The sequence below is a fragment of the Colius striatus genome, chromosome 4 (assembly GCF_028858725.1).
Source record: "Colius striatus isolate bColStr4 chromosome 4, bColStr4.1.hap1, whole genome shotgun sequence".
Taxonomy (NCBI): Eukaryota; Metazoa; Chordata; class Aves; order Coliiformes; family Coliidae; genus Colius; species Colius striatus.
The window spans coordinates 69,185,944-69,204,083 of record NC_084762.1 but is presented as its reverse complement, the minus strand read 5'-3'; the positions used below and the strand labels follow the sequence as shown (position 1 = coordinate 69,204,083).

The 18,140-nt window shown below is 36.4% G+C and overlaps 1 protein-coding gene across 1 annotated transcript in view; it reads right to left on the bottom strand.

Moving 5' to 3' along the window:
- Nucleotides 1-18,140, bottom strand: part of RALYL (RALY RNA binding protein like) — a 198,154-nt gene that overhangs the window by 48,664 nt on the left and 131,350 nt on the right. The window contains exon 3 of the mRNA XM_061995236.1: nt 8,965-8,997. Coding sequence (XP_061851220.1) covers nt 8,965-8,997 — 33 coding nt within the window. The remainder of the gene's footprint in view (nt 1-8,964; nt 8,998-18,140) is intronic.

Below are 18,140 nucleotides of genomic sequence, written 5' to 3'. Positions count from 1 at the left end.
GAAGATAGTGCAGTCTGAGTACTCTCGTTTAGTCTGCCTAGAGCATTCCTTTATGGTTACTTCTACAGTCTAAGGGCTTAGTCCACTCACTGGTTCATTGCCAGAGCACCCAACAATATGGAGTATTAATATTTCCATTCTTGCTCATTCAAATTTTTTTGATGAGGCTATCTAGTGACAAGTTTGATCAGTTTACAATTTTGGCTTCAGGTTTAATTTGTTTTTTCCAACTCTATGCTACAGTATTTTAACTATAGTCACCTTTTGTAAATCACATGTTGTAACCTCTTTCAAACATAACTGATGTTAGCTTAATGATTCACAGTCTCATAGTAATATTTTAAAAACACAAATAAACAAAACACAATAAATATGGGAAGTTCAGTATGAATTTTATGTCATCTTTTATTTTCTTCTGTTACACTCCCTGGACGTTACAGAACCTCTTCTGCAGACTCCCTCATGTCACTGTACTAAGCTCCAAGGAAACAATTGCATAGATTCATATTTTCACAGCTTGCTTGCAGCAGGTGGTCAAGTTTCATTAGCTTATTGTTATTGTCTATTGAGTACATAATACTAATATCTGTGCCTAAGAACCCATATTCAATGGCTAGAATTGGGAATATTTTTTATCCTGCTTGTAAAGAACATTTACAAATGTTTCTTTAGTTTTGTTGACTCTGGAAAAATGATTCTATCAAAATGAAGGCATTCAGACTCTCATTTAGAAAGAAATTCATCACTTTTAGCTAAGCTATAATAGCCATCATTGTTCTTAGATAATGATCTGTATATCCATCTTTTCTCTTCGATACAGATTAGTTTTAAAAATTTTAGATATTAAGAAAATGACTGCACAAAAGAGAGTTTGGGGAGAGCTTTATGATTCCATTATTACCATTTTCTGTAACATGTGTCTCTTGATCATGTGGTCACAGTCCCTGTCAGATTAGGGCTTCACTTCTACTGGTATGCATCAGGGCTAGTAAATATTTATAGAAAGTTTCATTTCAACTGTTTTATCACTGTGGGAAATGTACATTAAATGTTACAGACACATCTTAGACTAACTTTGGGCTTATATTGAATGATACTGAATTAAGGTACCATATTAATTTCATGCTGAGAATTACCTACAATAACTTTTCCCAAAACCACAGGACTCTGTAACGAAATAAAACTGTCAAGAGCTCTCTTTCCTCCTTTCCCCTCCCTTACCTTCTTCCTAAACTCCCCTCACACATATTTTCCTTCTCCCAGCAAAACTGCATTACCATTACTCACACTTATATGTCTTACGTGACTGGAATGTGATTTTTTTGTGAATGCTCTAATCGGCAAGACAGTTTTATAACCTATAAAGTACCATCCAGAACATGAAATACACCTAACTACTGATACATAGACAAGGTCAAATTGTATTTTACACCAAATTTAAAGTGTAATGATGATTAATAATCATGTATGTGTATGTGAATAAAATTATTATAAATTATACAAGGAAACAAAACCTTATTCAATATCTCTTAAGTTCATCCATCTCTACTAAAAAAATGTGAACACTTTGGCATAATGCTACTATATAAGCTACACTAACAACTTACAGTTTTGCTTCACTAACTTCACTGTCTCAGAAGATGCAGCTTCCATTTCCATCCCGTATCCTCTTTTACATCAAAAAAGAGAAGATCTGTGGGATTATATTACTTGAGAAATGTTTCACTTTTCCCCCTTGGAGTATTGATCCTAATTTCTATGAAGATGTTCGCTGTTTTCAGATAGTCAACAAATTGTTCACAGGAAAAATGTAGTCTGAAAGTTGTCAAGTTTTTATGTTGACCATTTTTTGTTTATAATATGTCTGGAAACCAACCTGTAGTTTCTGTACCTTGATTCAGATGGCAAAAGAATAAGCAAGGCCATACCTAGTAGATACTTTTTGGCAAAGAATTGCTTCTGATAAAATCCCTAATTTGCTGGGACTTACAAGTATTTTCTGGTGGCTATTTATTTGGTTATGAAAATGTTTGACAAAAGTAGTTAGCTACTAGAGCTAGCTGATTCCTACTCACATCCTCACCTCTGAGAGCAAGAGCTAGAGGACACAAATGTGAGAGAGTTCAGAAAGGCTGGTTAAAGACAACTGAAAGAAAAAAAAATCAGTAACTTTACACATGTTTTTAAATTAAACAAATGTTTAGTTTTAGCTACAATGTCCCTGCCATAGCAACATACGCTGTCAGTTGCTGGTCATGCATGACAGATCCACTCTAATATTTCTACTTCACATTTAAGGCCTAATCTCCAATTTTTAATTCTACTCTGACATTTGGTTGTGAAGGAACAAAACTGATCCTTACATTAGTTCAGAACAAAAGCTGAAGACTTTACAGACAAATGTAGTTGAAGCAAAGAAATTAAGCTGTTGGCAATAAAACTCTTGGCATACTATCATCAAGACTGAATGTGACCTAATTCCTATTTATTTCTATGTACATCATCAGCAAAATTGTTACAACCTGCCACCCCTGTGTTAACACCCACATGGGATTGTCTGTGAATGATGTTGACACACACACATTTCTCATCCTGATCTTCAGATAAAAGAAATCCTCAGACTCAATGGATAACTGCAGATTGCTTTTCAAGTGTAGTTCATAGTTAGAACTAAGGCAAAAACCACCACTAAACAAAAACTAAAATTGCCAAAATGAAGACTGTTCTTGAAATCACCATCAGCTTGGGTCAGAGGTTATTGAATATGAAGATAGACATCCACAACACAATCCTGTCATAAAATTGTAGGATCATAGAATGGTAGGGGTTGGAAGGGACCTTCAGAGAACTAGTCCAACCCCCCTGCAGAAGCAGGTCCACCTAGGACACAGGAATGCATCCAGGTGGATCTTGAAGACCTGCAAGGAAGGAGATTCCACACCCTCCCTGGGCAGCCTGTGCCAGGGACTTCCTCACTCTCACAGTGAAATAGTTCTTTCTTTCTTTCCTGCTTCACTTCAAATTAAGGTATGTATAGATATTATACCAATGTAATTTAAAAGTGGTTTGCAAATGAGATGAGATCTCCTATTAAGCTAAATTTAATTAAGCTAAATTTGTAGAAAATGACCTATGATGTGATTTATTTTACTACTTGAAAACTTGCCTAGTATCGGGACCTATTATTTTGAATAAAGTGTTTACTACAGCAAGATAATGCACAGCTGGATGAATCAATAAGGCAATATGTGAGTTGTTGTTCCTTAATATCACACACAAGGCTATCAACAGAGCAATAATAAAGACAGTGTCTCTGAGCCTGAAGCTTAACAGCTAATGTGACTTCTCTGTCTGCCTATTCATAAAGCTGGAAGGCACTTCCACAAGATATCTATTTTAGTCTCCTACCCAAAGGGCTAGACCAGGTCAGGCATGGCTTTACCTTGCTAAGGCTTGGAAACCCCAACAAACAGAGACTCTACAACCTCTCTCGAGGACACCTTCCATTTCTTACATGATCTTGACAATGTTGATGCAGCTGTCTGTGGGACACAATACTTCAGTAAAATTATCAAAGCTTAAAGCAGTATTGAATCCAGAAAAATTTCCTCACTCTTCCTACCACTATTCACATAGTAACCATCACTGTTAAGGTTGGACATTAGCCCTCAGCACAAAACCTAGGTCAGGGAAGAGAAAGGATGGTCCTATTTAAACTTAGGAAGGGTACTTATACACTGTAGTAAGAACGTACGAATAGAAGGGAAGACATGTCCTTTTTTGCATATTTCATAATTTCACACTGCAGAGAAAATATTTCTCATTAAAAAAACATGTATTGTTTTCCTAGAATTACTAATGAAAGAGTAATCTTTGATGATAGAAATAACAGAGAGTAAATAAAAGGGAAAGGCAAATAGAATATCCAGAAGAGAAAAACAAGTGATCTCATGCTCTACTGCCTTTCTCAATTATAAAGCACATTGTTCCTCTTAAGGTCAGAAAGAAGAAAAATAATTTATTAAGGTGCATATTTGTTGAGTTTTTTGCTAATAAAAGTTAATAGAATTAGGAAAACACTTTTCCTTTTTTTGCCAAATATCACCTGTTTTCTATGCAGTATATGTTTTTCCATGCGTGTGAAAGTTGAAGTGGTATAAAATGAAGAAGATCGTGGAAATAGAAGAACTGTAAGATACTTATTTAGTTTGCAGATGAGTAGAAACATACAGAATCCGGGATCTTTAAACACTGAGTAATGACACAAAAACACTGAAAAACGCAGTTGCAGCAATGGACAAACTATTATTATTGTGGCATTATAATACCTTCTTCAGAGATATTTTAAAGCACAAAAAATCTGACAAATTTATAAAAAAGTGATATTTATGCACTGTTTCAGAGTCTTTTAGTAATGAAAATCAGACAATTTAAGAAAGTTTAATCCTTATTTGTTTTGGCAAATTGTTGGAAGAGTAATGTAGAAGCAATACTGATTGAAATGAAACTGTATAGATTCTTAGTGTCTTCCACATGAAGATCTCCAGCTTTCCATATGAATATTGTGCCTCTCCTGTCTCTCTGGGGACTACATTGACAGCCTCACCACACACTGAGCCATTGCAGTCCACTGACTTCTGCTTCTCACTTCCAGGCTGACACATATAATTAAATAGTTGGTTGTTTTAAAGAGTATTCTCTGCAAATGTATAAGACCTGCTGCCGTCCAAGTGGTTTTAAGCATAACAAATTATTGCCTGTTTCTAAACAATAAGTTTACATAATTGTCAAGTATGTTCATCCTCCCATGCTTTTCATGAAAGCACGGCTCCTGAATACCTGGCCTGAATGAGACAGTTGCAAGACTATGTTCTGGTTAGTAGCATTATTTGTTTCATATTAACTGTGCAAAATGCATCCAGTATCTCCTTTTATTTTTGTATTTTTCCTCTGTTGAAGGAAAATAATTTTCTTAGTTATCTGTCTTCAAAAGCTGGATGGGAATAGCAGGATTATTGTCTGCTTCTTCCATTGGTGTTATCTGATCATCAGGATGAGGGACAGTGTAATAGGATTTGTTGTAAAGAAGATGACATGTGACTACATTCTGTTTGGTGCTCTATAATCTATTTTCTGAAAAAAAAACCAAACCAAAAAAAACCAAAGAAATTGATTGTGAACTGAAAGAATCTGCATTTTTAGGGAGGAAGTGGACTAAATATTATCTTAACAGAGCCTGCAAAGACTAGGCTTTTTTTTTAGACTATCTTGCTTCTTCAAAATGGGATCCCTCAAAACAGTGTTTGAATGCAGAATTTCTTATAGATCTTCTGCAAATTGTCATACAGGAAAGAAAACATCACTGAGAAACTTGTGTGAAAAATTCTAGCAGTTAGATGTTTTTTAGAACAATTCCGCCAGAAGAAGATGAAGGTATTTTGCTTTTTGTCTTTTGGACACATTTTCTAAAACCGAGTCCACAAAAATTACCCCATCTCATCTAGAAGTAAGTATCTGTGATTCAAGTGTTGTGATTTTGCTCAGCTAGCAATGAAGCACCATGACATTCTCTTGCTCACTGCCTCTCATCCACCTGCACCTTCCTTAGGATGGCAGAGGCCCCAGAGAAATGGGAGGAAAAAAACAAAACAAAACAAGGATGTTGTGGATTGAGAAAAGGGCAGCGAGGGCTCGCTGCCACTTACGGTTCTGGGCAAAAGACACTCCACTACTCAACTCAGAGATGAAAGTAAAGAAAGTTTATCCTACTACCTCTACAAGAAACAGAATAGAACAAAAAGCAAAAAGAGAGCAAGATGGTGAGCAAATTACAACCAGCACTTTGAGATCTCCCTCCCCCATTCCTCCTTTCTTCCCAGGCTCAGCTCACTGTTCCTGATATCTCTACCTCCTCCCCTCTCAACTTCTTGAGGGGGCAGGGAATGGGGGATGTGGTCAGTCTCTCACAGATGGGCTCTGCCACTTCTCTCTTTTCAGAGAAGGATGACCCCTGGCATTCTTCCCTTGCTCCGATATGGGATTCCTCTCATGGGACACAGTCCTTAACAAACTTCTCTGGTGTGGGTTTTTCCCAGCAGCTACGGCTTCTGCTGATACAGGATCCCTCACATGGGACACAGTCCTTAATGAGTATCTCTGGTGTGGGTTCTTCCCAACAGCTGCAGTTTCTGCAGATCCAGGGTCCCTCCCACGGGACACAGCCTCTTCTGGGCATAGTCTTAATAAACTTTGAAGTGAGCTCTTCCCCACAGTTACAGTTTCTGTGAATATGGGGTGCCTCATACAGGACATGGCCTCCTCTGGGCACAGTCACTACCCCTGATGCGGAGTCTTTACTGAAGTGTGTCATTATCCCTTATGTGGGATCTTTAACAAAGTGCAAAGAAATCTTTGTTTCACCAGTCCACTCCACAGGATGCAGGGGAGTCTCTGCTTCAGTACATCTCCACCCCTCTTCCCTCACTGACCTTGAAGTCTGCATGGTCGCTTAACTTTCTCTCCCAGCTCCTTGCACCACCACCAGCCACAAAAGAAGTAAAGACAGAACAAGAAGGAACAGGGAGAAGCCTCCTCTTCCAGCTTCTTAAAAAGTGATCATGGAGGCGTCTAATTTGCTCAGCCCCAGAAGTGGGTCTGGCTCAGATCTGGGAAGAGTTTCGAGTAACTTCTTACAGAAGCCATCTTTACAGATCCTTCCCCATTATCAGGAATGGCTGTTATGTCAAACCATGACAAAAAGATACTGTGATTAAGTTGTGATTTGGAAAAACATGGCTATGCAGCATTTTCTATTGTTATACTTTCTAGAAACAGGACCTTGGTGAGGAAAGTAGCAGTTCATAGAGATCACTAGTCTTTCCTTTACAAAGGGAGTACAGGAGTTCTCTCCCTGCATTTGAAATACAAGCTACTACAGGAAGTGTGCTCTGCTTCTCTGTAGCTCCTGCTTTTTGAGCAAGGGCAAACAATGTGCTGTTTTAAGAACTTTTCCTTTGTGGGATCTCTCAGGGGAAGGCTGCAGCCCTGCACATACATGCAGAGTTCAACAAACTGGCAGGCTTGAGATTTTAGGCTGACACACTTCATGTTCCCTTCCCCCAGCAAAACGATTTACCTTGGAAAACCACCAAGAATTCATTAGCTTAGGCATGGCAAAATGAGAAAGCACAATTAACCGCTACACTCAGTATAATGAAAATGTGGAAACAAATCTCTGTCACAAAAGGCAGACAGATGAATGATGATGTATAGGACCATTTCACCTAAAGAGGTTTAGATTGGTGTTTGGACCAGCTCTGGCTGCAAGAGCCATTAAAGGCTCATGTGTTAGTCTAATTGAATCAGAGTCAACATTTCTTTTGCAAACACTGTATTTTAAAACCCTGGTGATTTCAGCTGTCAGCATGGGTTAAAACCTTACATACAAGACTCAACACCAGAGCTCATTCTTTGAACAAATGAACCCGTCAATTAATGTGGGACTAGGAGGAGAATCTCTCTGACTTAGTACCAAGAAGGTGGATATTGGCTTGGGCTTCTCTTCAAAGCACAGGTCTCTAACCTCTATCTGAAGTCCTGTTTTGGGATGAAGGAACAAATCCAAACAAAACAACAAACGTAACGCTTCCTCCTAGGTTGACAATCCCAAATATCCTAAAATTGCCAGCAAAGTTCTTAAGGTCATCACAAGAACTAATGAAATAGGATTTATTATTTGGTGGCAATTTGTATTAATATAGTTGCTACCACTGACTTTTGTTTCCTGGATTTTTATACGTTTAAATTTGCTTATCAGCCATAATGGCATAAAACTTTTAATACTAAAGGACATTTCAAAGCACACAAACCAAAAGCACATACTTCCCCTCCACATTTGACCTCCATTTAACTAGTTTAACAGTCATTTTGAGTCGACAGAAAGTAGAAATGGCAAGCAATGAATTCAAAGCATACTCAAATGAACAAAGTTACTTCACGATATAGAAACAGAGACATATCTCAGTCCTGCTTATGCTGATTTGTTGAGTTTCTCTGTTCATAACTGACACACTTTGCTTGCTAACTTTAATTCACACTTCAGAACTTGAAGTACTTTTTTGATCTGAAGTTAGTACAACAATTTGGAAGGTACTTACATAATTACATGGTAGAATTAATGCTTAAATGGCTATTTTACATGAGAGCTTTTTTCTGTAGTTTATGTTCTTGGTAGCATGAAGCACGGTGCACAAAGAAATAATGAAAATACTATGACAAAAAGAATATACAGTTCTGTAGGAAATTAGGGAGTGAAAATATTAAGAAATATAGAAAAGCTTTTAAGAAAGAAGCTAAAAGGAAAATGACGCATCAAAAGTGAATGTCAGACTCACAAGTAAAACACAGTTACTTATCATTAACTTATATAATAATTTATATTTTAAAATTTTAAGTTTTTAAAAGATGAGTTGATAATTTCAATATATAGACCACGTAACTGTTTAAGCAGCTATGAGACTATGATGGCTATGGCTGTAATAGGCAAAACAGTGTAATGATCTATAATGAACATAAAAATATGATATTTTAACATTTGATGAATTGTACTTTATTTCTGTTGTTGAAGTATCACAAATTTTTGTTTTAAAATAAACTATCTATTATTTGCTAAGAGGGTATAGACAATATTTGAAATGGTTTTTGACTGAAAGATCAGTGCAAACAAAACAGTAAATCCATCTACCTTTCAATGCAACAATGCCTCTTAGTATAAATTTTGATCAGTCAATAGAGGCAAAGCATAATTCTTAGTACTTTTTGAGAAGGGAGATATCCACAACTGCTGGCTTTAATAATTGACTTTTACTAAGCTTAGTCAAAAAGCATAATGTTGTAACAGGATATTTATGCTCAACAGAGTAGTTGAATATATAAGTATTCATGGAAATATATATTCCTACTTACCCAACGGACAGGAAAGGCTCCTTTGATTCAAGTCTGTCAAGTGAATAACAGAAGTTTAAAATATGTATATAAACTTATGTTATTACAGAACTTTTATATGATGAATTTAAAACAGTTACTCTCAGTTGCAAATTTATTTGATGACCAATACATAATTTAACAGAAATAGAAAGGCCTAATCCATTATACTAGGAGCTTAAAAATACTATTTACCTAACTGAAAAAAAAATCCTATTTACCTAACTGAACTGTTAGAAATCAAACTAGTTTAGAAAGAAAATATTTACAAAGCAGCATACCTAGGCCCTTTAAATTCCACAGATTCAACTGACTTGTATAGATACTTACATAGAAAGTCTAGTACTTTGTTGTGGGGTTTTTTTTTCAATTTTTCATGTAATTTTTTTTCCTTGATGGCTATGATTTGGGGAAGATATTTAAAAAAAAAGAAAAAAACACGAAAAACTAATCTTTCTTATAGGTGTAAGAACTGTCATGATTTGAAGGCTTCCACACCCATTTTGCTTGGTTTCCAACATCCTCTATTCCTTTACACAGAATCATAGAAACACAGAAATGTAGGAGTTGCAAGGGACCTCTAGAAATCATCTAGTCCAACCCCCTTGCTCAAGCAGGTCCACCTAGATCAGGTCACAAAGGAACACATCCAGATGGGTTTTGAAAAATTCCAGAGAAGGAGACTCCACAGTCTTTCTGGGCAGCCTCTGCCAGTACTCCCTAACCCTTACACTAAAGTTTATCCTTAAGTTTAAGTCACTTCATCCTGGCATATTTGCCACAAGCAGCCTTCCACTGGGGATGCATGCCAGTGGTTTGGTACGGCCAGAATCATGTTCAGTTCTAATCTCAGTTGTTAAATGTGGTGTTCTCCAACTCCCTGCTGTTTCTACTGTCTCTGTGATGAGCTGCATCACTTCCTCACTGGCAGGAGCCTCTTCTACTAGGACTTTCTATTCAGCCAGAGTAGATTTAAAAATCCACATCTATGTAATGTACTTCTGTTCCAATATCTGGAACTAGTTGCCCTTAATATTATAGTGAGACCTGGCTGCAATTGTTTTACTAGTATTAGCTACTTATTAGGATCATTAGAACATGACTTTAGGGTCCTTTTTAAACATATTTAAAGCAAATTTATAACTCAGTTCTTTTGAGAGGTTACATGGCACACAAATTATGAAAACATTCTCTGTTGTGCTGATTTTCACTGGGAGTACTCTTAGGAAGAGTTAGGAAGAGAAAAACCCTTGGTACTTAATGTATCTTCAATGACTTTAAGAAAACTATTTCTAACAAAGCAGAGTATGTCATATCTGAAACAGAACATTTCATCTTTGATGACCCCTCCTATCTGAAATAGATTCAATCTCACAACAAAATACCTGAAATTAAATTGTAAATAGGATTATTTTTAAATCAAAATACTGTAAACAATTTGTCAACGTTTTAAGAACTTTCTGACAAGTGTTCTTTGTAGAAAAATCAAGTACATTTACAGTCACCATTTGTCAACCAAAAGTTTTTTCCAAAAAACTCACAATCCACTAGACCAATTTAGTTATTGTCATCTATCTAGAAGAGTATTTATAAAAGGTGAACTTGTCACTGTGATGTGAAAGGATTGTAAGATTTTATCTTTCAGTGAGAAATACTGCATGTCATCTTTTTGCAAAGCATTTACTTCTTTTCCAGAATCACTAGGGAAAATAACTTCGGAGCACATCTTCATCTACAATGTAAACTTCCAATGTACTTTAAACTGGATTTCCTGGGGTTAGGTGGCTAATCCTTAGTGCTAAAGGGCAACTTGCATAAGGCTTGAGGAAAGGCCAAAATGCATCCAAAACATGGTGACTTTTCTGTTGTCCTCATGACTATACCTCACCTTTCCATTTCTTTCTGGAGTTGTGATCCACGTGAAGGTCAAACAATAGAAGAGGAAATCACTGATGGCCTTGCAAGTACCTGGAAGCATGGTGAAAGCCCAAAGTCCGGTATCCCTGTGCTCAGGAGGATGGTTCATCATGGCAGTCCCAGTCTTGCCATGAATGATTTCCCTCTCAGATTGCCATGCCTCACACCAAAATCCTTATAGCCACAAGAAAATTCTTTGCTTGGCATCGTCTCTGCTCAGGCAGTACATTCAGGGAGAAATAAACTGATAGGGCCTTTCATATATGGAGTTCATGTCCAAAGTTTCATGGACCAGCTTTTCCTTCTGTGGATTACATCATTACAGAAAAATCTCTGTACCACCTTTACAGTTTCTCTCTGGTGTTATTAGGAAAAACTCACCTAGTTCTATGGCTTTGTTTCCTGTTTTTCTGCTTAATGAGATGAACCAGATCTGGGAAGTACCCAGTGTTTGGCTTGAGAGATTGACTATAAAGAAAATGATCAAAGAATTAAAGCCTCAGAACATATTTACATACTTCATAATAGAGAAATTTTGTAATGAAGGAAGATCTGGCACCATCCTGATGGAGGGCATTCTAGTAATTTTACTTGCAAACGAAAAGTGTGTGATAGAATGCCCTGTGGACAGAATACTGCAATTAAAAATCTATTTGAAATCCATTCCCAAGATGGAATTCAATTTTATTTAAATAGTGCTGCCCTAGGTTTGACCTCTCTGTAGTATATTTGACTAAATGGGTTTAGATAATTTGCTACATTAAATTAGTTCAAGTGTTCCTCTTAGTGAAAGAATGCAATTAGCTGTCAGCCTTTTATTTAAATTGGTAATTCAGTATATGGAAACTTGATGAAAAGTTTTTTAAACTACAGCACCCTATAAAATAACATCCCATAGCATCTTTACTGATGACATTTATCAATATATATTATAGATATTTTACCTTTTCTAGCCTGCAGTATACCGAATTCTCCAGAGTCAAAAAGGGTAAACCTGATAAGCTGAGAAAATGAGTGTCAAATATGTTCATGAAAAATGTTAAAACAGAAATTTTCTTTTTTGGTGAAAATGTGTTAAGCGTGCAAGAAATAGTAAGTTGGAGAGTAAAAAAAAAAAAGGAATAATGTTTTAATTATACAGGAATGTTAATGAAGTTGGAATGATCAGGGATTTTCTTTCCTGAAATGGTTTTCCCCTCAGAAAATTTCAGTTTGTCAAAATGTCAAGGCAATATGTCAGTTTGAATAGGCGAGAGGCAGGCTAATTGGTAGCATTACTGAGATATGGCAGTCTGAGGTTGTGTTTCCCTTTGATTCTGATCCAAAATTTTCTGAAAGTTCTGGCTTTCTTATCTGCCTATAATGGCTAAGATTTTGCATTAGGAAAAACGTTTTTTTACGCTATGTAAATCTCTCAATTAAAATCAGACACTGTAAACCCAACAGGCATAGGAAATCAATTTATACTCATTGATATGCTACAATACTGTCACATTCTGTGTTTAAAGTAAGCACTCCAGAAATTTCCCATTTAGTATTCTACCCTTTGCAATCTATCTTGAAGAGACATTTTAAAAAATTTGATTAACATAATTGTCTATTTAATGATTCTTCTTGCTGTGAGGTTTGCTTATATTAATGCTAATTACCTAAATCTCATCTTTGACATGGACTGAACATGTAGATGGACAAATTTTTCAAGGTTTGCAGACAAACATCTAAGCAAACATGACTAAAGTCCTGTGAATCACTCTTTGACTGGCAAACAGCTCTTTTAAGGACAGGAAAATCCCAAAGTAAACTTCATTTTCCTTGCATAAGTAGTCTATAAAGATTATAGGCAAGATAGCTTTTTTAATATGAGGCCTGAGCCAAGATCAATATATTGTCTTGTTAAAGAATCTTTGCCTCTCCTTCCTAAAATGTATTTACAGGACAAAGTGGATATTTCTAACAATATCAGTACTGTACTTAAGGAAATACATTTTCGCCAAGCATTCTCAAAGGTAACATTGTGAATCAATACATTCTTCGTTACGGTCATTGTGTAATTTAATCTCTAAGGAGTTAGTAAAAAAAAGGAATTTAAGGCATTTGCTACAATTCTTATTCTAACTTTTTAATATAATAAATCTCTCTACACCAAATAAAGGAAAAGGATGGTGAGGAACTAAGATTCTTTTAAATGAGTCATCATTTTGAGTTAAAACTTCTGCATATACAGAGGGGCTATTTGCCTGCAACAGCTTGCTGGAGTCACAGAATGTGTGAGGGACAAATACCAGAAGACATTGAAAGAAACAATTGCAAAGGCTACCAGTCTAAATAAGCATGCCTGTTAATGCTTCACTCTTAAACAACTTTTGCCAAGTAATCACTTACTTCCTGGGATGTTGCAGGTTGACTTCTTTTTCAGCCTATTTTAACTACTGATCTATCCCAGCATCTCACTGGAGTCACAGTTATTATATGAGGAATGCAATTCGATGTCATAACAGAAATATATTGTATGTTACAGCAAAAACTTATGTTCTAACTCACACATAAATACTTTAGGCTCTCCTCTGCTCTGCACTTCTGTTCTTTAGCCCCTCTGAATCATTACAGTGGAAATGAGCACTGTCCTTCCATCACACGTGCTTTATCTACTCTCAAGTCACAGTTCATCCAAATTTGATTAAAGTTCATAACTGGAATATTTAAGCTTACTAAAACTAACTTTTACTAATTACTGAAGAATTTGTTCAAATAAATAAGCTACTACACTAAAAAGCACTCTAAGGATAAACAGAGGTTTACTTAAGGAATTCCTTTGTCCTTTCCAAACTTCCTTTGGATACCAGAGTCTCTATATGCATATCTATATATAATCCTTAATATGTATATAATATATATTTAGCCCCTTATGAAAGTACTGCAATACATTATGCATTCTGACTAAAAAAAGAGGTTTTTTTCCTAATATTTTATGATTTCTGACAAGGTTAATTATTTAACATTAAGAATAACATAGATCACTTCTTGAAGCATAAGGTTTTCCTCAGACCCACGAGGAACAAATTACACCCTAAATAAGTTAACTTTCCAATAAATCTGTAGGTGCAGTGTATCTTAAACAACTTAAGCTTTCTATGAGAGCTTGTGCTTATCCATCATTTAATATCCTCCAAGATAAAGCTGTCTTTACCCTTTTCAGAGTTTTGAAATGAAAGGAATGTACTATTTTCCTCAGCATACAAACCATCTGATTTTTTAAGCCTTTGATAAGATCAGATAACAAAAATGTATTTGCAAAAAATACTTTAAAAAACGCCTCAAACCAAAAAACCCCTCTGCAAAGATCACTGCCTCTTGATGCAGTACATTTTATTTAGCTGTTTACTTGGCACCTAAGCCCATGACAGGTTAGTATCAGACCACTCTGTGCAGTTTTTCAGGGAACGCTTAGCATAGGATACTACCTACAATACCTGATATCAAACTGTCTAGCAGAGCGTGCTGGCACTGTGTACTTTAAACAAGATGTGATATTATTTCAAAGTCTACCCAAGACAAGGCAAGATTTGTCCCTTTTGATTTCTTCTGCCTTACTCTACAATACAGTTTTGTTACAGATATAGATAGCATATGGTCACATTTAGCTAGCTTCCTAGCAAGATTTGAATCGTGTTACATAACTCACAATCATCAAATTCTTGACACACTTAAAAGATTCAGCGGTCACTAGGACTAATTTCACATGAATTAACAAGACAGATACTCTGTAGCTATCAGTTAGTAGAGAGTGATTAAATAATCTGTCCAGAATTATTTCCAAAGTGTGACAGTTAAAAAAAAATGAATAAAAAGTAGCTTTCAATACGGGGGGGTGGGGGGAAGGGTGGGGGGGTGTGCTTTAAAGAGACTGGCTCTTTGCTATGCTAAATTGCAACACAAGAGGGTAGGATGAAACATATATCAGCATATGCAAAAGTTGGTTTTGATATACCCATTAAAATGTACCTTGTCATGCTGGATACTGGGTGAACTACTGTTATATCACATGACATGGAAGAGTTTTATGGTAGAAAAGGAAGGCATGGGGAAGAACAGTAAATGAAGTAGTTTCCAACAATCCTCATAAATGAGTGGCCTAAATTACAGGCAGCAAGAAGAGAGGAAAATAGAAAAATTCATAGAACAGCTCTAAGTCATTTGAAGGTTGTATAGAAATAAAATATTTTTAGAGAACTAACTTTAAAAAATAACATCATATCTATCTAATAAGAGTCTGGTGGGTTGCCCTAGGATGCCACCAAATCAGCTCTATCAATTCCCTCCTCAGCTGGACAGCGGAGAGAAAGTATAATAAAAGGCCAATCAAATCATAGCAGAATAATGAGAAATAAATCTTAAAAGCACCTTCTCTTCACTTCTCCCTTCTTCCTGGGTTTAACTTCACAGCTGATTTTCTCTACCACCTACCCTCAACTGAGTGGCACAGGGGAGTGGGAATGGGAGTTGTGGTCACTTCATCACAGGTTCTTTCTACCATTCCTTCCTCTAAATTGAGAGGACTGTTTACACTTCCCTTGCTCCATAGTGGGGTCCCTTCCATGGGAGATAGTACTTCATGAATTTCTCCAATGTAAATCCTTCCCATAGGTTAGAGTTCCTCATTAATTGCTCCAGCATGGGGGAAATAGTCCTTCAGGAACAGATTGTGAGACCAGTGTGAGTCCTTCATGGGGTCACAAGTCCTGACAGCAAACTTGCTCCAGCCTAGGCTCCTCTGTCCTTGGGTCCATAGGTTCTGCCAAGAGCTTGCTCCAGCATGGGCTTCTCATGGGATCACAGCCCACAGGTGGACTTCCGCTTCATCATGGCCTCCATGGCGTCAGGTGCAGGGCCTGCCTCACTATGGGCTGTACCATGGGCTACAGGAGAATCTCTGTTCTGGTGCCTGGAGCAACTCCTCTCAACCAACTTTGGTGTTTGCAAAGTTGTTTCTCTCACATATTGTCACTCCTCTCTCCAGCTGCTATTGTGAAGTTTTCCCCCTGTTTTAACGGAGTTATTTCAGAGACACTACCACTATCATGATGGGCTTGGCCTTGGCCAGCAGCAATTCCATCTTGGAGTCAGCTGGCATTGGCTCTGTTGGTCATAGTGAAAGCTTCTAGTAGCTTCTCATGGAAGGCACTCTTGTAGTCCCCAAGCTACCAAAACCCTTTTTGTGGCATCCAATACAACTAGTTATAGTTTGTAAATGACTACAGTATTTTTAACTATGAATCCATAAATTTCAAAGGCAATAAAACTAGTGACATGGATTCTCACAGCTGACATAAACATTAGTGTGTCTGAGAAAAAATAAGTTGTGACTTGGAGAGAAATTAATTCAGATTCTGAATATGAACACCTTCTTAGATAATTACGGACTACAGTTTCTTCCCATACCACCCAAGATAAGTCTTTTGAAGCCAAATGGAATGATGAGGAAGCTAAACTGAATATAATCTGACCAGCACATCTATATGGTGTTTCTGATAATAAAGAGATGAATGTTCAGATTCAAAGTACAATTCCTGCAAAATTCAAGAATAAGAATTCCTTTTCCTTCAGGTAAGAACACTCCTAACTCTAATCCCCTTTCCAAACTGAAAACATGCTCACTTGGGTACCTTTGTTGTAGTAAGTTATGGAAACAAGCTTTGGAGAATGATAGTAACTCCATAGTACTACTGCTAATTTTAATTTCCCTTCTTTATTACAATATGCAAAAAGTTGATAAATTTTGAAAAAAATCTATGATCTGAACAAAAGAAAGAATTTTGAAAAAAATATAGTAGTGTACTTAGCTTTCTACCTTAAAGTCCTCTTTCTGACAGCTTTAATCATTCTTTACATGAAGCCAATGTTATCTGACCCTCTTCTGCTCTACATCAGAGTAAGAACATTCAGGTCAATATGTACTGGTCTAAAAATGTCTAGAATGAGTTCATCAAGGTGGGCTGAACAAAACAGCGTTGACTGATCTAATGCACACAATCAATACTACTTTACTACATGGCTACTTGTAGTCACAAATAGATGAAGGTTAATGTAGGCATTGCTTTTGAGGATCCCAATGGTAGAGGCTTAATTTCCTTTTCCCTCAATGACACTACTAACACTTAAAAGTAGTTACAGGATGGATAGTGCTCTGACAATATATGCGTCAAATCTGTTATGCTGTTTCCCAGAATACTCTCATTCTTTCAGGACCTTCTGTGCTGCACACAGCATAGCCTTTTGTGCTATTTGCAATCTTACCTAACAATCCATTTTCTCTTAAACCAAGTATACTTTAAATCTCTTCTTCTGATATTATTCACAGGACTTTAAAATATGTAACAAGTTAAAGCTTCTCATTTATCCACTCTTCCTTATTTAGTCACAGAATATTAAATGTGTAACATCATATTTCTATTGCTGTTTGTAAGCCACCTAGACTGTGCCCTTGCAGTACATCAGCAGCTCCCAGGCTGAATTACAGCCTTCTACACAATTATGGGTGCTACATTACGTGAAAACCAATGCCTAATTACAAGTTCACAAAGTGATGCTCTGAAACACAGCCTTCTCTTGCATCTCTGATTACTTCTGCAATTATGGGTTTTCTAAATTCCTTAAAATGAAGAAATTTGCTGTTCATTTGTGATGTTAGGACAGGCCCATTTCTATTCTATATCATGAAACCCATGGCCTTGCGTTCAAGACCTCTATAAATTTAATGACAGTTACCAAAATGCAGTGATTGCATTTATATTTTCCTATTTCTATGATGCCTGCTTCATTAAAACTCAAGTGTGAAAAAATTATCATGGTGTCTATTTCTGATATTTTTAATGTGTTGTAGGTACTATTCTTTTTCTTTTTAACTTAACTAAAACACAACTGAGTACCTACAGAAGACATTGTCTTTCTTCTACAACACACAATACAAATTCTGATTATTTCTTAAATCAAATGAAAGAAACCACACAGTAATAAAGGGTGGAAATTTCACATGTAATAAGTGACAGGAACAGAATTCACACTGTCAACATTGAAACTGAATGAAATACTAAAAGTACTATTTCTGTTTGCCTGTAGGCAAAACTATCAATAACCTGGATCTTCTAGGAACTCATTTTTTTTAATTAAAAGCCACATTTTTTCATTCATATTAGTAGCAGAAATTCTTGGCTAAGAAAGGAGTCATAATAATTCCAATGCCA